Source organism: Oncorhynchus mykiss, chromosome 19, assembly GCF_013265735.2.
Source record: "Oncorhynchus mykiss isolate Arlee chromosome 19, USDA_OmykA_1.1, whole genome shotgun sequence".
NCBI classification, from domain to species: domain Eukaryota; kingdom Metazoa; phylum Chordata; class Actinopteri; order Salmoniformes; family Salmonidae; genus Oncorhynchus; species Oncorhynchus mykiss.
The window spans coordinates 22,705,927-22,721,880 of NC_048583.1; the positions used below are offsets into that span (position 1 = coordinate 22,705,927).

Below are 15,954 nucleotides of genomic sequence, written 5' to 3' on the forward strand. Positions count from 1 at the left end.
TATAACTTTTAGTCTGTACATAACATGGAAGAGTTCTAGGCAGTAAATGGTAACTTTTTCAAGCTACAGTACTGTGAAAAAGTATTTGCCCACTTTCTAATTTTCTCTACTGTTGCATATGTTTAATACGGAATGTTATCAGATCTTCAACCATAACCTAACCTAATATTAGATAAAGGGAACATGAGTGAACAAATAACACAACAATTACATACCTATTTCATTAATTTCATAAACAAAGTTACGCAACACCCAATGTCCCTGTGTGAAAAAGTAATTGCCCCCTTACACTCAAAAACTGGTTGTGCCACCTTTAGCTGCAAAAATAGAGAAAATCAGAAAAGGGGCAAATACGACACTGTATATCCACTTTGAAGCAAGTCTTGACTCATTTGAGCTTGAAATAAACAAAAATCCCAATAAACGCATTGTAACGTTGAAACAATAAAGCCAAACACCCAATGACAAAAGATAAGTTAAACACACAAAAAGAGAAGAACACACAGCAGGTTCTCCTTCTCGATGCGCTGCTGCTCACGCTGTCTGTTGAGGGCACTGTGGTAGAGGCGGACAGGGGGCCGACTCCCTCATCCTCCATTGGATCTCCTACGGGAGCTACTAGTGCTGCCTGGTCGCGAGTGGGTCGAGGGGCGCGACAACTGGCGCAGCAGCCTCTGATTCTCCCAGTCGGTCTGCCGCACCTCGTCGTTGCTAAAGGAGTAGTTCTTCCTGGTACTGCCTCCACTAGGGCAGACGATGGCCAAGCCACAACCCAGGCGACTAAGGAAGGTTTCAGAGAGAGGGAGAGATGACAGAGGAGGAAACAGCAGATTAACATTTTGTTAGTTACAGTGCCTTGCGAAAGTATTCGGCCCCGTTGAACTTTGCGACCTTTTGCCAAATTTCAGGCTTCAAACATAAAGATATTTCCATCATATTAAGTTTCTAATCAATAACCTATACTGTGCGTGTGTGTATCCTGCATTATTATTTAGTTAGTTAGTAAATAAATAGTTAAATCAATTTGTGTGGTACGGAATGATCAGTAAAGCTGCCATTTGTGCAGATGCAAAGAGTATGCGACATTCATAATTTAGAGACTGATATGAGGTAATGATTAATAAATGACTGTTATCGATATACATCTTATGTATCATCTAGAGTTTATTCGGGAGATGGTAACTCAGTAAACATTCGGGATTATTCGGAGTATTCGGGAGACTCCGGCAGCACCGGACAGGCGGAGACTCAGGCAGTGCTGGGCAGGAGGAAGGCTCTGGCAGTGCTGGACAGGCGGGAGCACCTGTAGGGAGGAGACAGAGAGACAGCCTGGTGCTGGGGCTGCCACCGGAGGGCTTGTGCGTGGAGGAGGCGCACTGGAGGTCTCGAACTAATGGCCTGCACAACCCGTCCTGGCTGGATGGTGACTCTAGCAGGCACAGGACGCACTGGGCTGTGCAGACACACGGGAGACACAGTGCGCAGCGCTGGCGCAGGATATCCTGGACGCACTGGCTGTCTGGAGAGCAGGGCTGTCACCATCCGCCCTGGCTGGATCCTCACCCTAGCCCGGCAGATGCGGGGAGCCGGGATGTAGCACACCGCATACTGGGGACACCGTGCGCTCCACCGCATAACATGGTGCCTGACCAGTACGACGCCCGCCACGGTAAGCACGGAGAGCTGTAGACGAGTATGGAGAGCTGACTCAGGTGACATCAAATCGCAGACACGCTCCGTCGGGCGGATGTTGTGCCTCATGCACCAACACAGCAACTCCCTCATAAGTCTCTCCTCCAATCTCCCCATTAACTCCTTCACTGTCTCTGTTTCGCTCCCTTCGCTCACCTTCAATTCCGCCCTGACCGGCTCTGGTTCCATCCTTGGCTCCTTACGGTAAGCACGGGGAGTTGGCTCAGGTCTGACTCCTGACTCTGCCACACTCCCCGTGTGCCTCCCCCAATACATTTTTGGGGCTGCCTCTCAGGCTTCCTTGCCAGCCGTGTTCCCTGGTATCGCTGGTTCCCTTTTCCTGCTGCCTCCGCTCTCCTGGCTGCCTCCACCTGTTCCCATGGGAGGCGATCCCTTCCAGCCAGGATTTCCTCCCATGTGTAGGATCCCTTGACATTCAAGATGTCCTCCCATGTCCATTCCTCCTTTTCACCACGCTGCTTGGTCCTTTGGAGGACCAAGGTGCAGCGTGGTAAGTATTCATTGTAATTAAATAAAGAATGAATACTTAAACAAAAACAAGTTGGGGTGGGCATTCTATGTTGTGGGTTCTATGTGTTCTATTTCTGTGTGTTTGGCCGGGTGTGGTTCTCAATCAGAGGCAGCTGTCTATCGTTGTCTCTGATTGAGAACCATACTTAGGTAGCCTTTTCCCACTTGTGTGGTGGGTAGTTGTTTTCTGTTTTGTGTCTTTCTGCACCTGACAGGACTGTTTCGGTTATCATTCATTCGCTTATTCGCTTATTTTTGTTATTTCAGTGTGCAGTTCTAATAAAGTAGGAACACGTACCACGCTGCGTTTTGGTCCTCTCCTTCCAACAGCCGTTACATGCCCCCCGGGCACCGATGATGTGGATGTCGATTAAGGCAGCCCCACGTACCTCTCTGATTAAGAATTGGTATCTTTGGATGCAGAAGAAATAGACACTTCCAATGGTCAAACTCAGAAGTCTATAGTTCAAACACAAAATGTTTAAAAGGGGATATAAGTCCAAAATGCACCAACATGACAGTGGAACTCATTGAGTTAAGGTCACTGATTAGTTAAGAACTCCCCTCACCTGAAATGAGTTTGACACCCCTGCATAATGTTACATGCCTGTTTGCTGCTACAGTTGAAGTCGGACGTTTACATACTGTCATGCCCTGGCCATAGAGAGGCTTTTTATTCTCTATTTTGGTTAGGCCAGGGTGTGACTAGGATGGGCATTCTATGTCCTTTTTCCTATGTTTTGTATTTCTATGTCTTGGCCTGGTATGGTTCTCAATCAGGGACAGCTGTCTATCGTTGTCTCTGATTGAGAACCATACTTGGGTACCCTTTCCCCCACCTGTTTTGTGGGAAGTTAACTTTGTCTTTGTTCAGGGCACATAGCCCAAAGCTTCACGGTTTGCTTTGTTCTTTGTTTTGTCAGCGTCATTTTCAATAAAGAGAGAATGTACGCTTACCATGCTGCACCTTGGTCCTTCAGCCAGCCGCGACACATACACTTAGGTTGGAGTCATTAAAACTCGTTTTTCAACCACTCCACAAATTTCTTGTTAACAAACTATAGTTTTGTCAAGACATCTACTTTGTGCATGACAGAAGTACATTTTTAAATATTGTTTACAGACAGATTATTTCACTTATAATTCACTGCATCACAATTCCAGAGGGTCAGAAGTTAACACACACTAAGTTGACTGTGGCTTTAAACAGCTTGGAAAATTCCAGAAATTGGTGTCATGACTTTAGAAGCTTCTGATAGATAAATTGACATAATTTGAGTCAATTTGAGGTGTACCTATGGATTTATTCCAAGGCCTACCTTCAAACGCAGTGCCTATTTGCTTGACATCATGGGAAAATCTAAAGAAATCAGCCAAGGCATCAAAAAAAAATTGTAGACCTCCACAAGTCTGGTTCATCCTTGGGAACAATTTCCAAACGCCTGAAGGTACCACGTTCATCTGTACAAACAACAGTACGCAAGTATAAACACCATGGGACCACGGAGCCATCATACCGCTCAGGAAGGAGACACGTTCTGTCTCCTAGAGATGAACGTATTTGGTGCGAAAAGTGCAAATCAATCCCAGAACAACAGCAAAGGACCTTTTGAAGATGCTGGAGGAAACAGTTACAAAAGTATCTATATCCACAGTAAAACGAGTCCTATATCAACATAACCTGAAAGGCAGCTCAGTAAGGAAGAAGCCACTGCTTCAAAACTGCTATAAAAAAATCCAGACTACAGTTTGCAACTGCATGGGGACAAAGATCGTACTTTTTGGAGAAATGTCCTCTGGTCTGACAAAACAAAAATAGAACAGTTTGGCCATAATGATCATCGTTATGTTCGGAGGAAAAAGGGGGAGGCTTGCAAGCCGAAGAACACCATCCCAACCTTGAAGCACGGGGGTGGCAGCATCATGTTGTGGGGGTTCTTTGCTGCAGGAGGGACTGGTGCACTTCACAAAATAGATGGCATCATGAGAAAGGGAAATTATGTGGATATATTGAAGCAACATCTCAAGACATCAGTCAAGAAGTTAAAGCTTGGTCGCAAATGGGTCCTCCAAATGGATAATGACCCCAAGCATACTTCCAAAGTTGTGGCAAAATGGATTAAGGACAACAAAGTCAAGGTATTGGAGTGGCCATCACAACGCCCTGACCTCAATCCTACAGAAAATTTGTGGGCATAACTGAAAAAGAATGTGCGAACAAGGAGGCCTACAAACCTGACTCAGTTACACCTGCTCTGTCAGGAGGAATGGGTCAAAATTCACCCAACTTATTGTTGGAAGCTTCTGGAAGGCTACCCAAAACGTTTGACAATTTAAAGGCAATGCTACCAAATACTAATTGAGTGTATGTAAACTTCTGACCCACTGGGAATGTGATGAAAGAAATACAAGCTGAAATAAATAATCCTCTCTACTATTATTCTGACATTTCACAATTTTAAAATAAAGTGGTGATCCTAACTGATCTAAAACAGGGATTTTTTTACTAGGATTAAATATCAGGAATTGTGAAAAACTGAATTTAAATGTGTTTGGCTAAGGTGTATGTAAACTTCCGACTTCAACTGTTTATTGGCCAGGCCTCCTTTGGAAAATACATTTATAATCTCAATGGCAATTTATAAATAATAAATAGATAAAATAATAAATACATGAAGATAATAAATTGTATGGCTCATTTACATTTTGAGATAAGGATATATGGGATTCCAAAATAATTAGGAAAGAAATAATACAATTTTGGAACCTTTGACCCGGTGGCCTCCCTGACTCTTCCTCGCTTTCATCTTGGCTCTGGTGATAGCCATCTTCATCATTATCTGCTCCTCTGCCAATGACGCCGTGCGGATGTCGCTGGAGCTCTTGGAGTTGATGCTAGATTCCTCCTTTGCACCGCTGTCCCCCTTCACCACCGACTAGACAGGTAAGTGAATATAGTTTAGAACTACTACAAATATTATAACAGACCATGGTTAGACATGTTTTTATTAATCAGCTCCCTGGTCATGGAACTCTATTCAAACCTTTGATGGACATGTTTTTGAAAGTGATTGCCACTAAGAACATGAATGATGAGGATAACATTTTATGTGACTACTGTTTGTTCTAAATTTGTACTGTATTGTATAAAAATAATTGGAATTCTAATGAACATCTTTAGGATTAAATCATATATCTTTATTTCGAATTTCAAATAATGATGCTTCCTTGACATTGATTAGGCCTCAATCCCAAAGGACCCCAAGCCTGGGCAGTTGTATTGAGTGGCTAATGCCAAAGTGGCGTAAAGTAGAATGACGAAGCCACACAGACTTTTTAAAAATATATACCCTAACCCGGACGACGCTGGGCCAATTGTGCGCCACCCAATGGGACTCCCAATCACGTCCGGATGTGAAACAGCCTGGAATCGAACCAGGGTCTGTAGTGACGGCTCTAGCACTGAGATGCAGTGCCATTGATCGCTGCACCACTCGGGAGTCCCTAAGAATAAAGTACTCGTTGCCCTTTCCTTGTGACTTTACCTTGACCTGGGTAAAGGGATGGGAAAAAGTCAAGAGAAAGGGTAAAATACGACAGTGGTTATTTTCATCAGACTATCATTGACCATGCCTTTCTTACAGCCATTCACAAAATAGCCTCACCATTATCATGCATACCTCTGATTTAATGGAAGATATGCTAGAATACCAGCTGCTCCTGTCTTCGGCCTCAAAGCCATGACCCTTCTCCTCGGTCCTCGGTTGAGGTATCACCACCGGAACTCTCTGTACCACTACGTTGCTCTGTCTGTGGAGGCTCCGGCTGGATGTCTGGCTCCTTTCTAGCCTCAGAGCTCATTTCACTCTTTCTTTCGCTCTTTGCTGATGCTGTCAAAATCACCGTCGCTGTCGAAAAACGAGTGATCCACTTCTTTGGGGCTGTACATAACAGGTGTCTCCTTCAGCACCCTGGTCGAGAACTGAAGAGAGATAACGGTCATTTTTTTTATATTCGATATTCTCAGCTAGTTAATACTTCATTTAAATTCCAAAACGGTAGCCTATAGGGGACCCTTCAATCATCAATAATTTACATATTTAATCAAAACAGCATTAGCAATGTTTAGGGTATATGCATTGCATTTGTTGACAAACTGCTTCTTACAATCTAGCTACCTACAAAGTGTTAGCTACAGTAGCTAGCTAACTGTGAGTCTAAACCGAGTCTAAAAAGCACTTTTACAGTACCCGATGCCAAATGCATTTAGCTATTTTATTTGACCACAGGACAATGCATATATAGTAGCACTTAATTGCTGGTTTTATTGATCAAGTAAAACATCCACATTTCTAATGGAAGAGCTAGTAAAACAGTCCATGGGTGTACGGTAACAAGATGTGGAAGTTCCTTGATATCACTAACGTTAGCTAGTTACTGTTAAGCTAGCTAACGTTAGTAGTTACCTAGCTAGTAGAAAGACACTTTTACAGTCAGCACCAAAAGTAACCAAGGCCTTCTGGCAAAGTTATTTTATTTCACTACAAGACACTGCATATAACACTTCAGTGCAGGCTTGATTGATGGGGAAAGCCAGTAGTAGCTTGCTAGCTTAAGTAAAACATCCACATCTCAAATGGAAGCGTTAGCTAGCATAAAGACAGAGAGTTAACCTTATTGTAACGCTATCAAGTCAGTATCCTACAAAAGACCGTATCAAGTCAGCTGATCCTTGACCAGAAATATCTGCTAACATCAGCCACCTAACTAGCTAGCTACAATAAAGCACACTAGCTATGTTTTATTTTACGACCTTGCCTGGCATGCACGCTAAATATATGATTCGATACAAATCAGTTGCTTAACATTGTTTTTTTAGTCCATTCCATTATAACCAAGCAGTCTCCATGTAACGTTACTTTAAATTGCATATTGAAAGTAGTTTGCTAACGTTACATGAAACGATGCGATGCTAGACTAAATATGTGTGGGTTGAATAGCTACTGTAACTAAGCAACGTCTTCTTTTAGTGTAGCTTTCCGGTGTTGTGCCGGAAAAACTCCCCCCTGACAGAATCGCCCCTTCGCGTGAACGCGCACGCACTCAATTCTTCATTGCTGCGACTTGCCTGCTAGTTGAGATTTCTGATCACGTTAGGCTGCGTTTCATTTGATTTTTTTTTTATATCGGTTAATAATGACTGCAGCTTTCGGTTTGGCTATTTGTTTCAGGTGTATTAGTCTATAAATAAATGTTTTTGCCAAAATTGGTCATCTGTCCTATGTTTTATTCGACTAGTAGTTCTGAAATGTTTATTGCTTGCCCACATTTTACTCCCTCCTCTATGATTAATATAACACACATTCATGAATTATTCATTTTGGTTGCCTATCCTGATGTGAAGTTTGTTCTATTGAAAGTACTCGACTCTGATGTGTGCCACAGAAAGTATTTGAGTAGCCACAAAATTACGGAAATTAGAAGTGGTGTGGGTTTCAGCGAAGGCCATTTTCTTGACTGCCGAACACCCCCCCCCCCCCCCCCCCCCCTTCTAATTTCCTTAGTATTTGACTCTAGCCACAACATTTTCTATAGAACAGGTGTTGTAAATGACATCGCCGAAGTCAAGGATCGGTAGGATAGTCTGTTTTACGAGAGTATGTTTGGCAGCATGAGTGAAGGAGGTTTGTTGCGAAATAGGAAGCCGATTCGAGAGTTTACAGTCTAGCCAGACACCTAGGTATTTATAGTTGTCCACATATTCTAAGTCAGAACCGTCCAGAGTAGTGATGCTAGTCGGGCAGGCAGCGATCGGTTGAAGAGCATGCATTTAGTTTTACTAGCATTTAAGAGCAGTTAGAGGCCACGTAAGGAGTGTTGTATTGCGTTGAAGCACGTTTGGTGGTTTGTTAACACAGTGTCCAAAGAAGGGCCAGATGTATACAGAATAGTGTCGTCTGCATAGAGGTGGATCGAAGAATCACCCACAGCAAGAGCAACATCATACAGAGAAAAGAGTCTGCCTGAGAATTGAACAATGTGGCACCCCATAGAGACTGTCAGAGGTCCGGAAAACAGGCCCTCCAATTTGACACACTGAACTCTATCTGAGAAGTAGTTAGTGAACCAGACGAGGCAGTCATTAGAGAAACCAAGGCTATTGAGTCTGCCGATAAGAATACGGTGATTGACAGAGTCGAAAGCCTTGGCCAGGTCGATGAAGACAGCTGCACAGTACTGTCTTTCATCAATGGCAGTTATGAAATTGTTTAGGACCTTTAGCGTGGCTGATGTGCGTCCATGACCAGCTCGGAAACCGGAGTGCATAGCGGAGAAGGTACGGTGGGATTCGAAATCGTCAGTGATCTGTTTGTTCACTTGGCTTTCGAAGACTTTAGAAAGGCAGGGCAGGATGGACATAGGTCTGTACCAGTTTGGGTCTAGAGTGTCTCCCCCTTTGCAGAGGGGGATGACCGAGGCCGCTTTCAAATCTTTAGGAATCTCAGACGATACAAACGAGAGGTTGAATAGGCTAGTAATAGGGGTTGCAACAATGTCGGCAGATAATTTCAGGAAGAGAGGGTCCAGATTGTCTAGCCCAGCTGATATGTACGGATCCAGATTTTGCAGCTCTTTCAGAACATCAGCAGTCTGGATTTAGGTGATGGAGAAGCAGGGGGGGGGGGGGGGGGGGGGCTTGGGCCAGTTGCTGCGGGGGGTGCAGAGCTGTTGGCCGGGGTTGGGGTAGCCAGGTGGAAAGCATGGCCAGCCGTAGAGAAATGCTTCTTGAAATTCTCAATTATCATGGATTTACCAGTGGTGACAGTGTTTTCTAGCCTCAGTGCAGTGGACAGCTGGGAGGAGGTACTCTTATTCTCCATGGACTTTACAGTGTCTCAAAACTTTTTGGAAATAGTGCTGCAGGATGCAAATTTCTGTTTGATAAAGCTAGCCTTTGCTTTTCTACCTGACTGTGTGTATTGGTTCCTGACTTCACTGAAAAGTTGCATATCGCAGGGACTATTCGAAGCTAGTGCAGTACGCCACAGGGTGTTTTGTGCTGGTCAAGGGCAGTCAAGTCTGGAGTGAACCAAGGGGTATATCTGTTCTTAGTTCTACATTTTTTGAAAGGGGCATGCTTATTTAAGATGGTGAGTAAAGCACTTTCAAAGAACAACCAGGCATCCTCTACTGACGGGATGAGGTCAATATCCTTCTAGGATACCAGGTCGCACTAAGATTGGTGACACCTGGAGGGGGTGGAGACAAGCACAAGGACAGGTGAAACAGATCAGGGTTTGACAGATGAGCTGTTCCAAGTTGTCAAATGAGGGTTTAATTCATTAACACACTTTTAAATATTATCAATCACTTAAGAATCTACATATTAGCCATTACCGTAATGACCCTTTAGTGCGTGTCTGTGTCTGTGCTGCGTGTGTGCCACTGTGAGTGGGCCATTTCCGGAGGAAAGAGAGCACCACATTTCAGCAGCAGGTATAAAATAATGCCAGACAACAGACAAACTAGATAGCCAAACAGAAACATAACTTGTAGCAGTTTCTCGCTAGTTAACTATAGCTAAAGCATTAGTGTTGTTGTTGCCTTTCCACCGGCACTGGAGATAGCCTAAATATACTGAACAAAAATATTAACGCAACGTGCAACAACTTCCAAGATTTTGCTGAGTTACAGTTCATATAAGGAAATCAGTCAATTGAAATAAATTCATTAGGCCCTAATCTGTGGATTTATCAGCCATCTTTCATATAAAACCTTGTAAATTAGAAAAGTGTGAATAACTCACCACAGGTTAATGAGAAGGGTGGGCTAGAAAAGATGCACAAAACTGCAATGTTGGGTTGTATTGGAGAGTCTCAGTCTTAAATAATTTTCCACTCACAGTCTGTGCCTGTATTTAGTTTTCATGCTAGTGAGGGCCGATAATCCACTCTCACATAGGTACGTGGTTGCAAAGGACATCAGTGTCTTAACAGCGTGATTTGCCAAGGCAGGATACTCTGAGCGCAGCCCAATACAGATTAAATTACATTTCCACAGAACTGCTTGCTGCAATTTCGATGAGGCTCTCTTGTTCAGAGTGGACTGGAGGCAGGGCATGAAAGGGATAACAAACCCGTTTCGGGAAAGTACCTGCGTAATTGCACACCCAACTCACTCGGTGCTTCGCTATATCACATTTGACATTGTCCAGAGGCTTGAGTTCATTTGCACACAAAAAAATCATACAATGATGGAAAGACCTGTGTGTTGTCCTTGTTAATGCAGACAGAGAAGAGCTCCAACTTCTTAATCAATGCTTCAATTTTGTCCCGCACATTGAATATAGTTGTGGAGAGTCCCTGTAATCCTAGATTCAGGTCATTCAGGCGAGAAAAAACACCACCCAGATAGGCCAGTCGTCATCATCATGCAAGCAGTCAGACAAGTGAAAATTATGGTCTGTAAAAGAAAACTTTAAGCTCGTCTCTCAATTTAAAAAACTCGTCAATACTTTGCCCCTTGATAACCAGCGCACTTCTGTATGTTATAAACGCGTAACATGGTCCCTGCCCATATCATTGCATAGTGCAGAACATACACGAAAGTTCAGGGGCCTTTCTTTAACACTTGTTAAGGATGGGGTCTAGTTTCCTGAATTTCCGCCTGACTGATGTGCCCAAAGTAAACTGCCTGTTACTCAGGCCCAGAAGCCAGGATATGCATATAAATGGTAGTATTTGATATAAAACACTTTGCAATTTCTAAAACTGTTAAAATAATGTCCGACACTATAATAGAATTGATATGGCAGGCAAAAATCTGAAGAAAAACAAACTGGAATTATTTTATTTTTTGAGGTCCCAGGCTCTTACAATGGAAAGCTATGGGTCCTATGTAATTCCGGCTCCCAGATTGCAATTCCTATGGCTTTCCCTAACGTCAACAGTCTTTATTCAAGGTTTCATAGTTTTTTGAAAAACCGAGCAAGAATTTGGAGAGCACCGACAGTATCAGTCTTTCTTATGCGTGGAAGAGGGTGCACGCTTACTAATTTTACTTTCCTATTGAACATACTACTTTCCGTATGAAATATTATAGTTTATTTACATTTTAGGATACCTGAGGATTGAATAGAAATGTTATTTGACTTGTTTGGATGAAGTTTAGTGGTAGCTTTTTGGACTCCTTTGTCTGCATGTTGAACGAGTGGATTGCTAAAATCGATGGTGCCAACTAAACAGACTTTTTGGAATATAAAGAAGGATTTTATCTAAGAAAACAACCATTCATGTTGTAGCTGGGATTGCACACAGAAGAATATTATTATTTCATCGCTATTTGTGATTTTGAGAAGCCTGCGCTGGTTGAAAAATATGTTGATCTCTGGGCGCTGTCCTCAGACAATCGCATGGTATGCTTTTACTGTAAAGCCTATTGTAAATCGGACAACACAGTTAGATTAACAATAATTTAAGCTTTAAATTATATACATGTAAGATACTTGTATGTTCATGAATGTTTAATATTACGATTATTTATTTGAATTGCGCACCCTCCAAATTCACCGGATGTTGTCGACAGGTGTCCCTTCGGGCCTTTGGTGTTAGTGGGACGCCTATCCCTAAAACAAAGTTAATAATTTTCACTGTAGTGTCCAAAACATCTTTCAAGCTATCGGGCATTCCCTTGGCAGCAAGAGCCTCTCGGTGAATGCTGCAGTGTACCCAAGTGGCTTCGGGAGCAATTACTTGCACGGGTGTTACCACTCCACTATGTCTCCCTGTCATGGCTTTTGCGCCATCAGTACAGATACCAACACATCTTGACCACCAAAGTCCATTTCATGTCACAAAGCTGTCCAGTACCTTAAAAATATCCTCTCCTGTTGTCCTGGTTTACAGAAGAGGATGTCTTCCTTAAATGACCCGACATAAACGTAACGAACATATACCAGGAGCTGTGCCAGGCCCACCACGTCTGTTGACTCATCCAGCTGTAACGCATAGAATTCACTGGCTTGTTTGCGAAGCAGTAATTGTTTCAAAACATCTCCTGCCATGTCACTGATGCGTCACGAAACAGTGTTGTTTGATGAAGGCATTGTCTATATAGTTTTTTGGGCCTTTTCCCCCAGCATTGTCCCAGCCATATCCGCGGCAGCAGGAAGAATTAAGTTGTCACGTTCTGACCTTTATTTCCTTTGTTTTGTATTTATTTTGTATGGTCAGGGCGTGAGTTGGGTGGGCAGTCTATGTTTGTTTTTCTATGTTTTGGGGCATTTCTATGTTTCGGCCTAGTATGGTTCTCAATCAGAGGCAGGTGTCATTAGTTGTCTCTGATTGAGAATCATACTTAGGTAGCCTGGGTTGCACTGTTTGTTTGTGGGTGATTGTCTATGTTAGTGGCTTGTGTCAGCACAGGTCTCATTTGTAGCTTCACGGTCGTATTTGGTTTATTGTTTTGTATGCAGTGTCAGTACTTTCTTTATTAAAGATTTACCATGGACACTTACCACACCGCATATTGGTCCTCTGATCCTTTTCGCCTCTCCTCTTCAGATGAAGAGGAGGACGACCGTGACATAAGTCCTCCACAATAGTATGGGGCTTGCCTGTCCTAGTCACTCGGTAGCTCACCATATATCACGCTCTAGCCCCTTTTTATTAATGGTATCTGTTGCTTTTATACATGTCTTACTAATCAAAGTCGTCTTAATTCTCACTCAAACTCCTGTGGCATATTTTTCCAATTGGCATGTTTTGTTTCTAAATGTCTGCGCAAGAGTGAAGGTTTCATTGAGTTGTGAGAACTTTTGCACGTATACACTGTGGCTGAGGAAAGGCACTATTGCCAATATAAGTGAACCCCAAATCAATGTAGTTCTCATCAAATTTGCGCCTCTTCGATGGTCCAACGTCCCTGTCTGTTGTCCGGTGCTTTCCTGGGTAAGGGGGCAGTAGCTCTTCGGCTGCATCAGATTCACAATTGTCAGTGCCCATGCTAGCTGAGTTAACAACAAATGTAGAATTACTGATGCTAACATTGGATGTGCTCGTGGAGGCAGAACAACTTGTGTCATCGACAAGTGCAGGTGTAGTACTGCTGGTAGTACCAGTACTACCCGTAGAGCTGATATATGTCTCTATGGACGCAGGCCTTACTAAATGGACTGTTAAAGGTTTTTTGTGAATCACATTTTTATTTGGCGTACTCCCGATGGCATTTGGGAATACCTGGTCTAATGGATCGACTTGGAAAAAGACAGCTCCTGCATTTCTTTCATCCTGAGTCAAGCACTGTCTCTTGTATAATACATTCTATAAATTCACTTATACTGCATTAAGTGTACATTTTCATTAACTGTAATTTCATTATGCTCCAACTATCTTGTGCCAACATCAGTTCTTGGTTCCAATAGTTAATATTGTTTTTTAGAGGAGACTTATATTCTCTGCAAGGTTTTGTATATCTTCCCCATCATATGAACGTAATTTTCTGACTCAAATAAGATTCCCTCAAGGTTGCTCTAATGTCCAAAAGATTTCAAATCGAAATTTCGCTATATGTAACTTTTAAGTTGTATGTAATTATGGAAGTACATTTATTTCCTATTAACAACTCATTTAGGGTTTCTATGCCTTTAGTTTTCCATGTGTACTAATGTTTTGGTGAATTCTGAAAAGCTATTCAAGGATTGTTCTATAAGATATTTGTACCATAGTATTCATAGTATAGTATTCACTGTAATGTTTTTGCAGAATTTACTGTGTACAGTAGTATATATACTGTAGTATTTACAGTTAACTATTGTATAAATATAGTAGTAAAATAACTGTACTATAGTAAATAATATGTTTGTGCGGATTGTAGTATACTGTAGTATTTATTATAGTGTTTTTGCGGACTGTGGTATACAGTAGTATTTACTGTGGTGTTTTAGCTGATGTTACTATAGTATTTTTTCATGTGGGTATAGGCAGGTAGGCATAATAGTCATGCAGAGACCATAAAAAACTGTTTATAGTTAACCGAGAAGTTGTTCTCCTCAACGCCTTCGGGCCTTTGGTGTAATCCAGTGTTGTGCTGACGTCTTTATCTGCAATTCCTGGAAATCAAAAAGTACATTTTAGATGCCATCCATGTGAATAGCTTAGCTAGCTAGCTAGCCAATTTGCATGTGCTTACATTATTGTTTAAAAAAACAACAGACCATTTAAGGAATACACTTACACTTTTATCTGATGTACTTCCCCAGAGTCAGATTAACTTCTGGATACCATTTTATGACTCTACGTCAAGTATAAAGGAAGTTAGAGGTAGTTTCCTGAGCCAATGCTAACTATCATTAGCCCAATGACTAGAAGTCTACAGGAACAGCTAGCATGCTTTCTGTTCCCATAGACGTCCAGTCATTGATGATGAAAATTACAGGCCTCTCTCATCTTTTTTTAAGTGGGAGAACTTGCACAATTGGTGGCTGACTAAATTATTTTTTGCCCCACTGTGTGTACTTTGACATTGACAAAGAAAATCCAAGACAGGAAACAGGAGACTAAGGGCTGTGAGACAGAGGTTTAATCCTTAGACACATGAAAAGTGGGATGGATACGTAGGGTGCGGGGCAACATAAGACGGACAGCAGAAGGGCTAAGGATTTTAGAGATGGGGTAAGGGCCGATGAAACGGAGGAACGTTTACGGGACTCCACCGGGAGAGGCAGGTCCCGAGTGGAAAGCCATACCCTATGCCCGAGCAGATAGCGTGTAGTAGGGGTCCGGTGGCGATCCGCCTGTCGTTGATACCTGGATGTGGTCTTGAGAAGAGCAGCCCAGGCTCTTTTCCAGGTACGTCGACAGTGGCGGACAAACTTCTGGGCAGAGGATATTCTGACTTCTTCCTCTTTCTCAGGGACGAGCGGGGGCTGATATCCCAAGGAACATTCGAAGGGCGAGAGACCAGTGGCCAAGCAGGGAAGGGTGTTATGGGCGTATTCCACCCACACAAGTTTCTGGCTCCAGGTAGTGGGGTTGACGGAGACAAGACAATGAAGAGCCGTCTCCAGGTCATGATTAGCTCGCTCCGACTTGGGTGTAGATGGGGGTGTAGAATGCCTTCCAGAACCAGGACGAGAACTGAGGACCTCGATCGGAGACCATGTTGACCGGAAGTCCATGGATCTGGAAGACATGCTGCACCATGAGCTGATTTGTCTCCTTGGCTGAGGGTAACTTGGGAAGGGGAATAAAATGGGCGGCTTTAGAAAACCTATCCACCACCGTCAGGATTGTGGTGTTGCCATCTGACGGAGGAAGATCAGTAACAAAGTCCAGGGATATATGGGACCAAGGGCGGTGATGAACAGAGAGGGGTTGAAGAATGCCAGCCGGAGCTTGGAGAGTCTTGTTTTGTGCACAGAGTGCAGGCCGGCAACCGATGCGGAGACATCACGAACCATGGAAGACCACCAAATGCATTGTCGGATGAAAGCCAGGGTCCGACGGGAGCCTGGATGGCAGGTCAGTCTCGAGGAATGTGCCCATTCCAGGACCGGGGAACGGGCAGAGTCCGGGACTAACAACTGCTTAGCCGGACCTCCCAGGAGCAGGCTCTCTATACCCCAGACGAGTGCAGCCGCTAGACAGGAGGTGGATGATGGTCTTAGGGTCAGACGGAGTAGCAGCAGGGCTATACAAACATGAGAGTGCATCAGGCTTCACATTCTTGGAC

At 43.2% G+C, this 15,954-nt stretch overlaps 1 protein-coding gene across 1 annotated transcript; it reads right to left on the bottom strand.

Moving 5' to 3' along the window:
* Positions 1-249: 249 nt before the first annotated feature.
* On the bottom strand, positions 250-15,415 carry LOC118941547. The gene is made up of 5 exons (XM_036955489.1): positions 14,969-15,415; positions 5,769-5,774; positions 4,991-5,118; positions 2,522-2,634; positions 250-780 (listed from the first exon to the last, which is right to left on the bottom strand). The coding sequence occupies exons 1-5, from the start codon at positions 15,413-15,415 to the stop codon at positions 389-391; spliced, it is 1,086 nt and encodes a 361-aa protein (XP_036811384.1). The 3' UTR covers positions 250-388.
* Between the last annotated feature and the right edge of the window lie 539 nt (positions 15,416-15,954).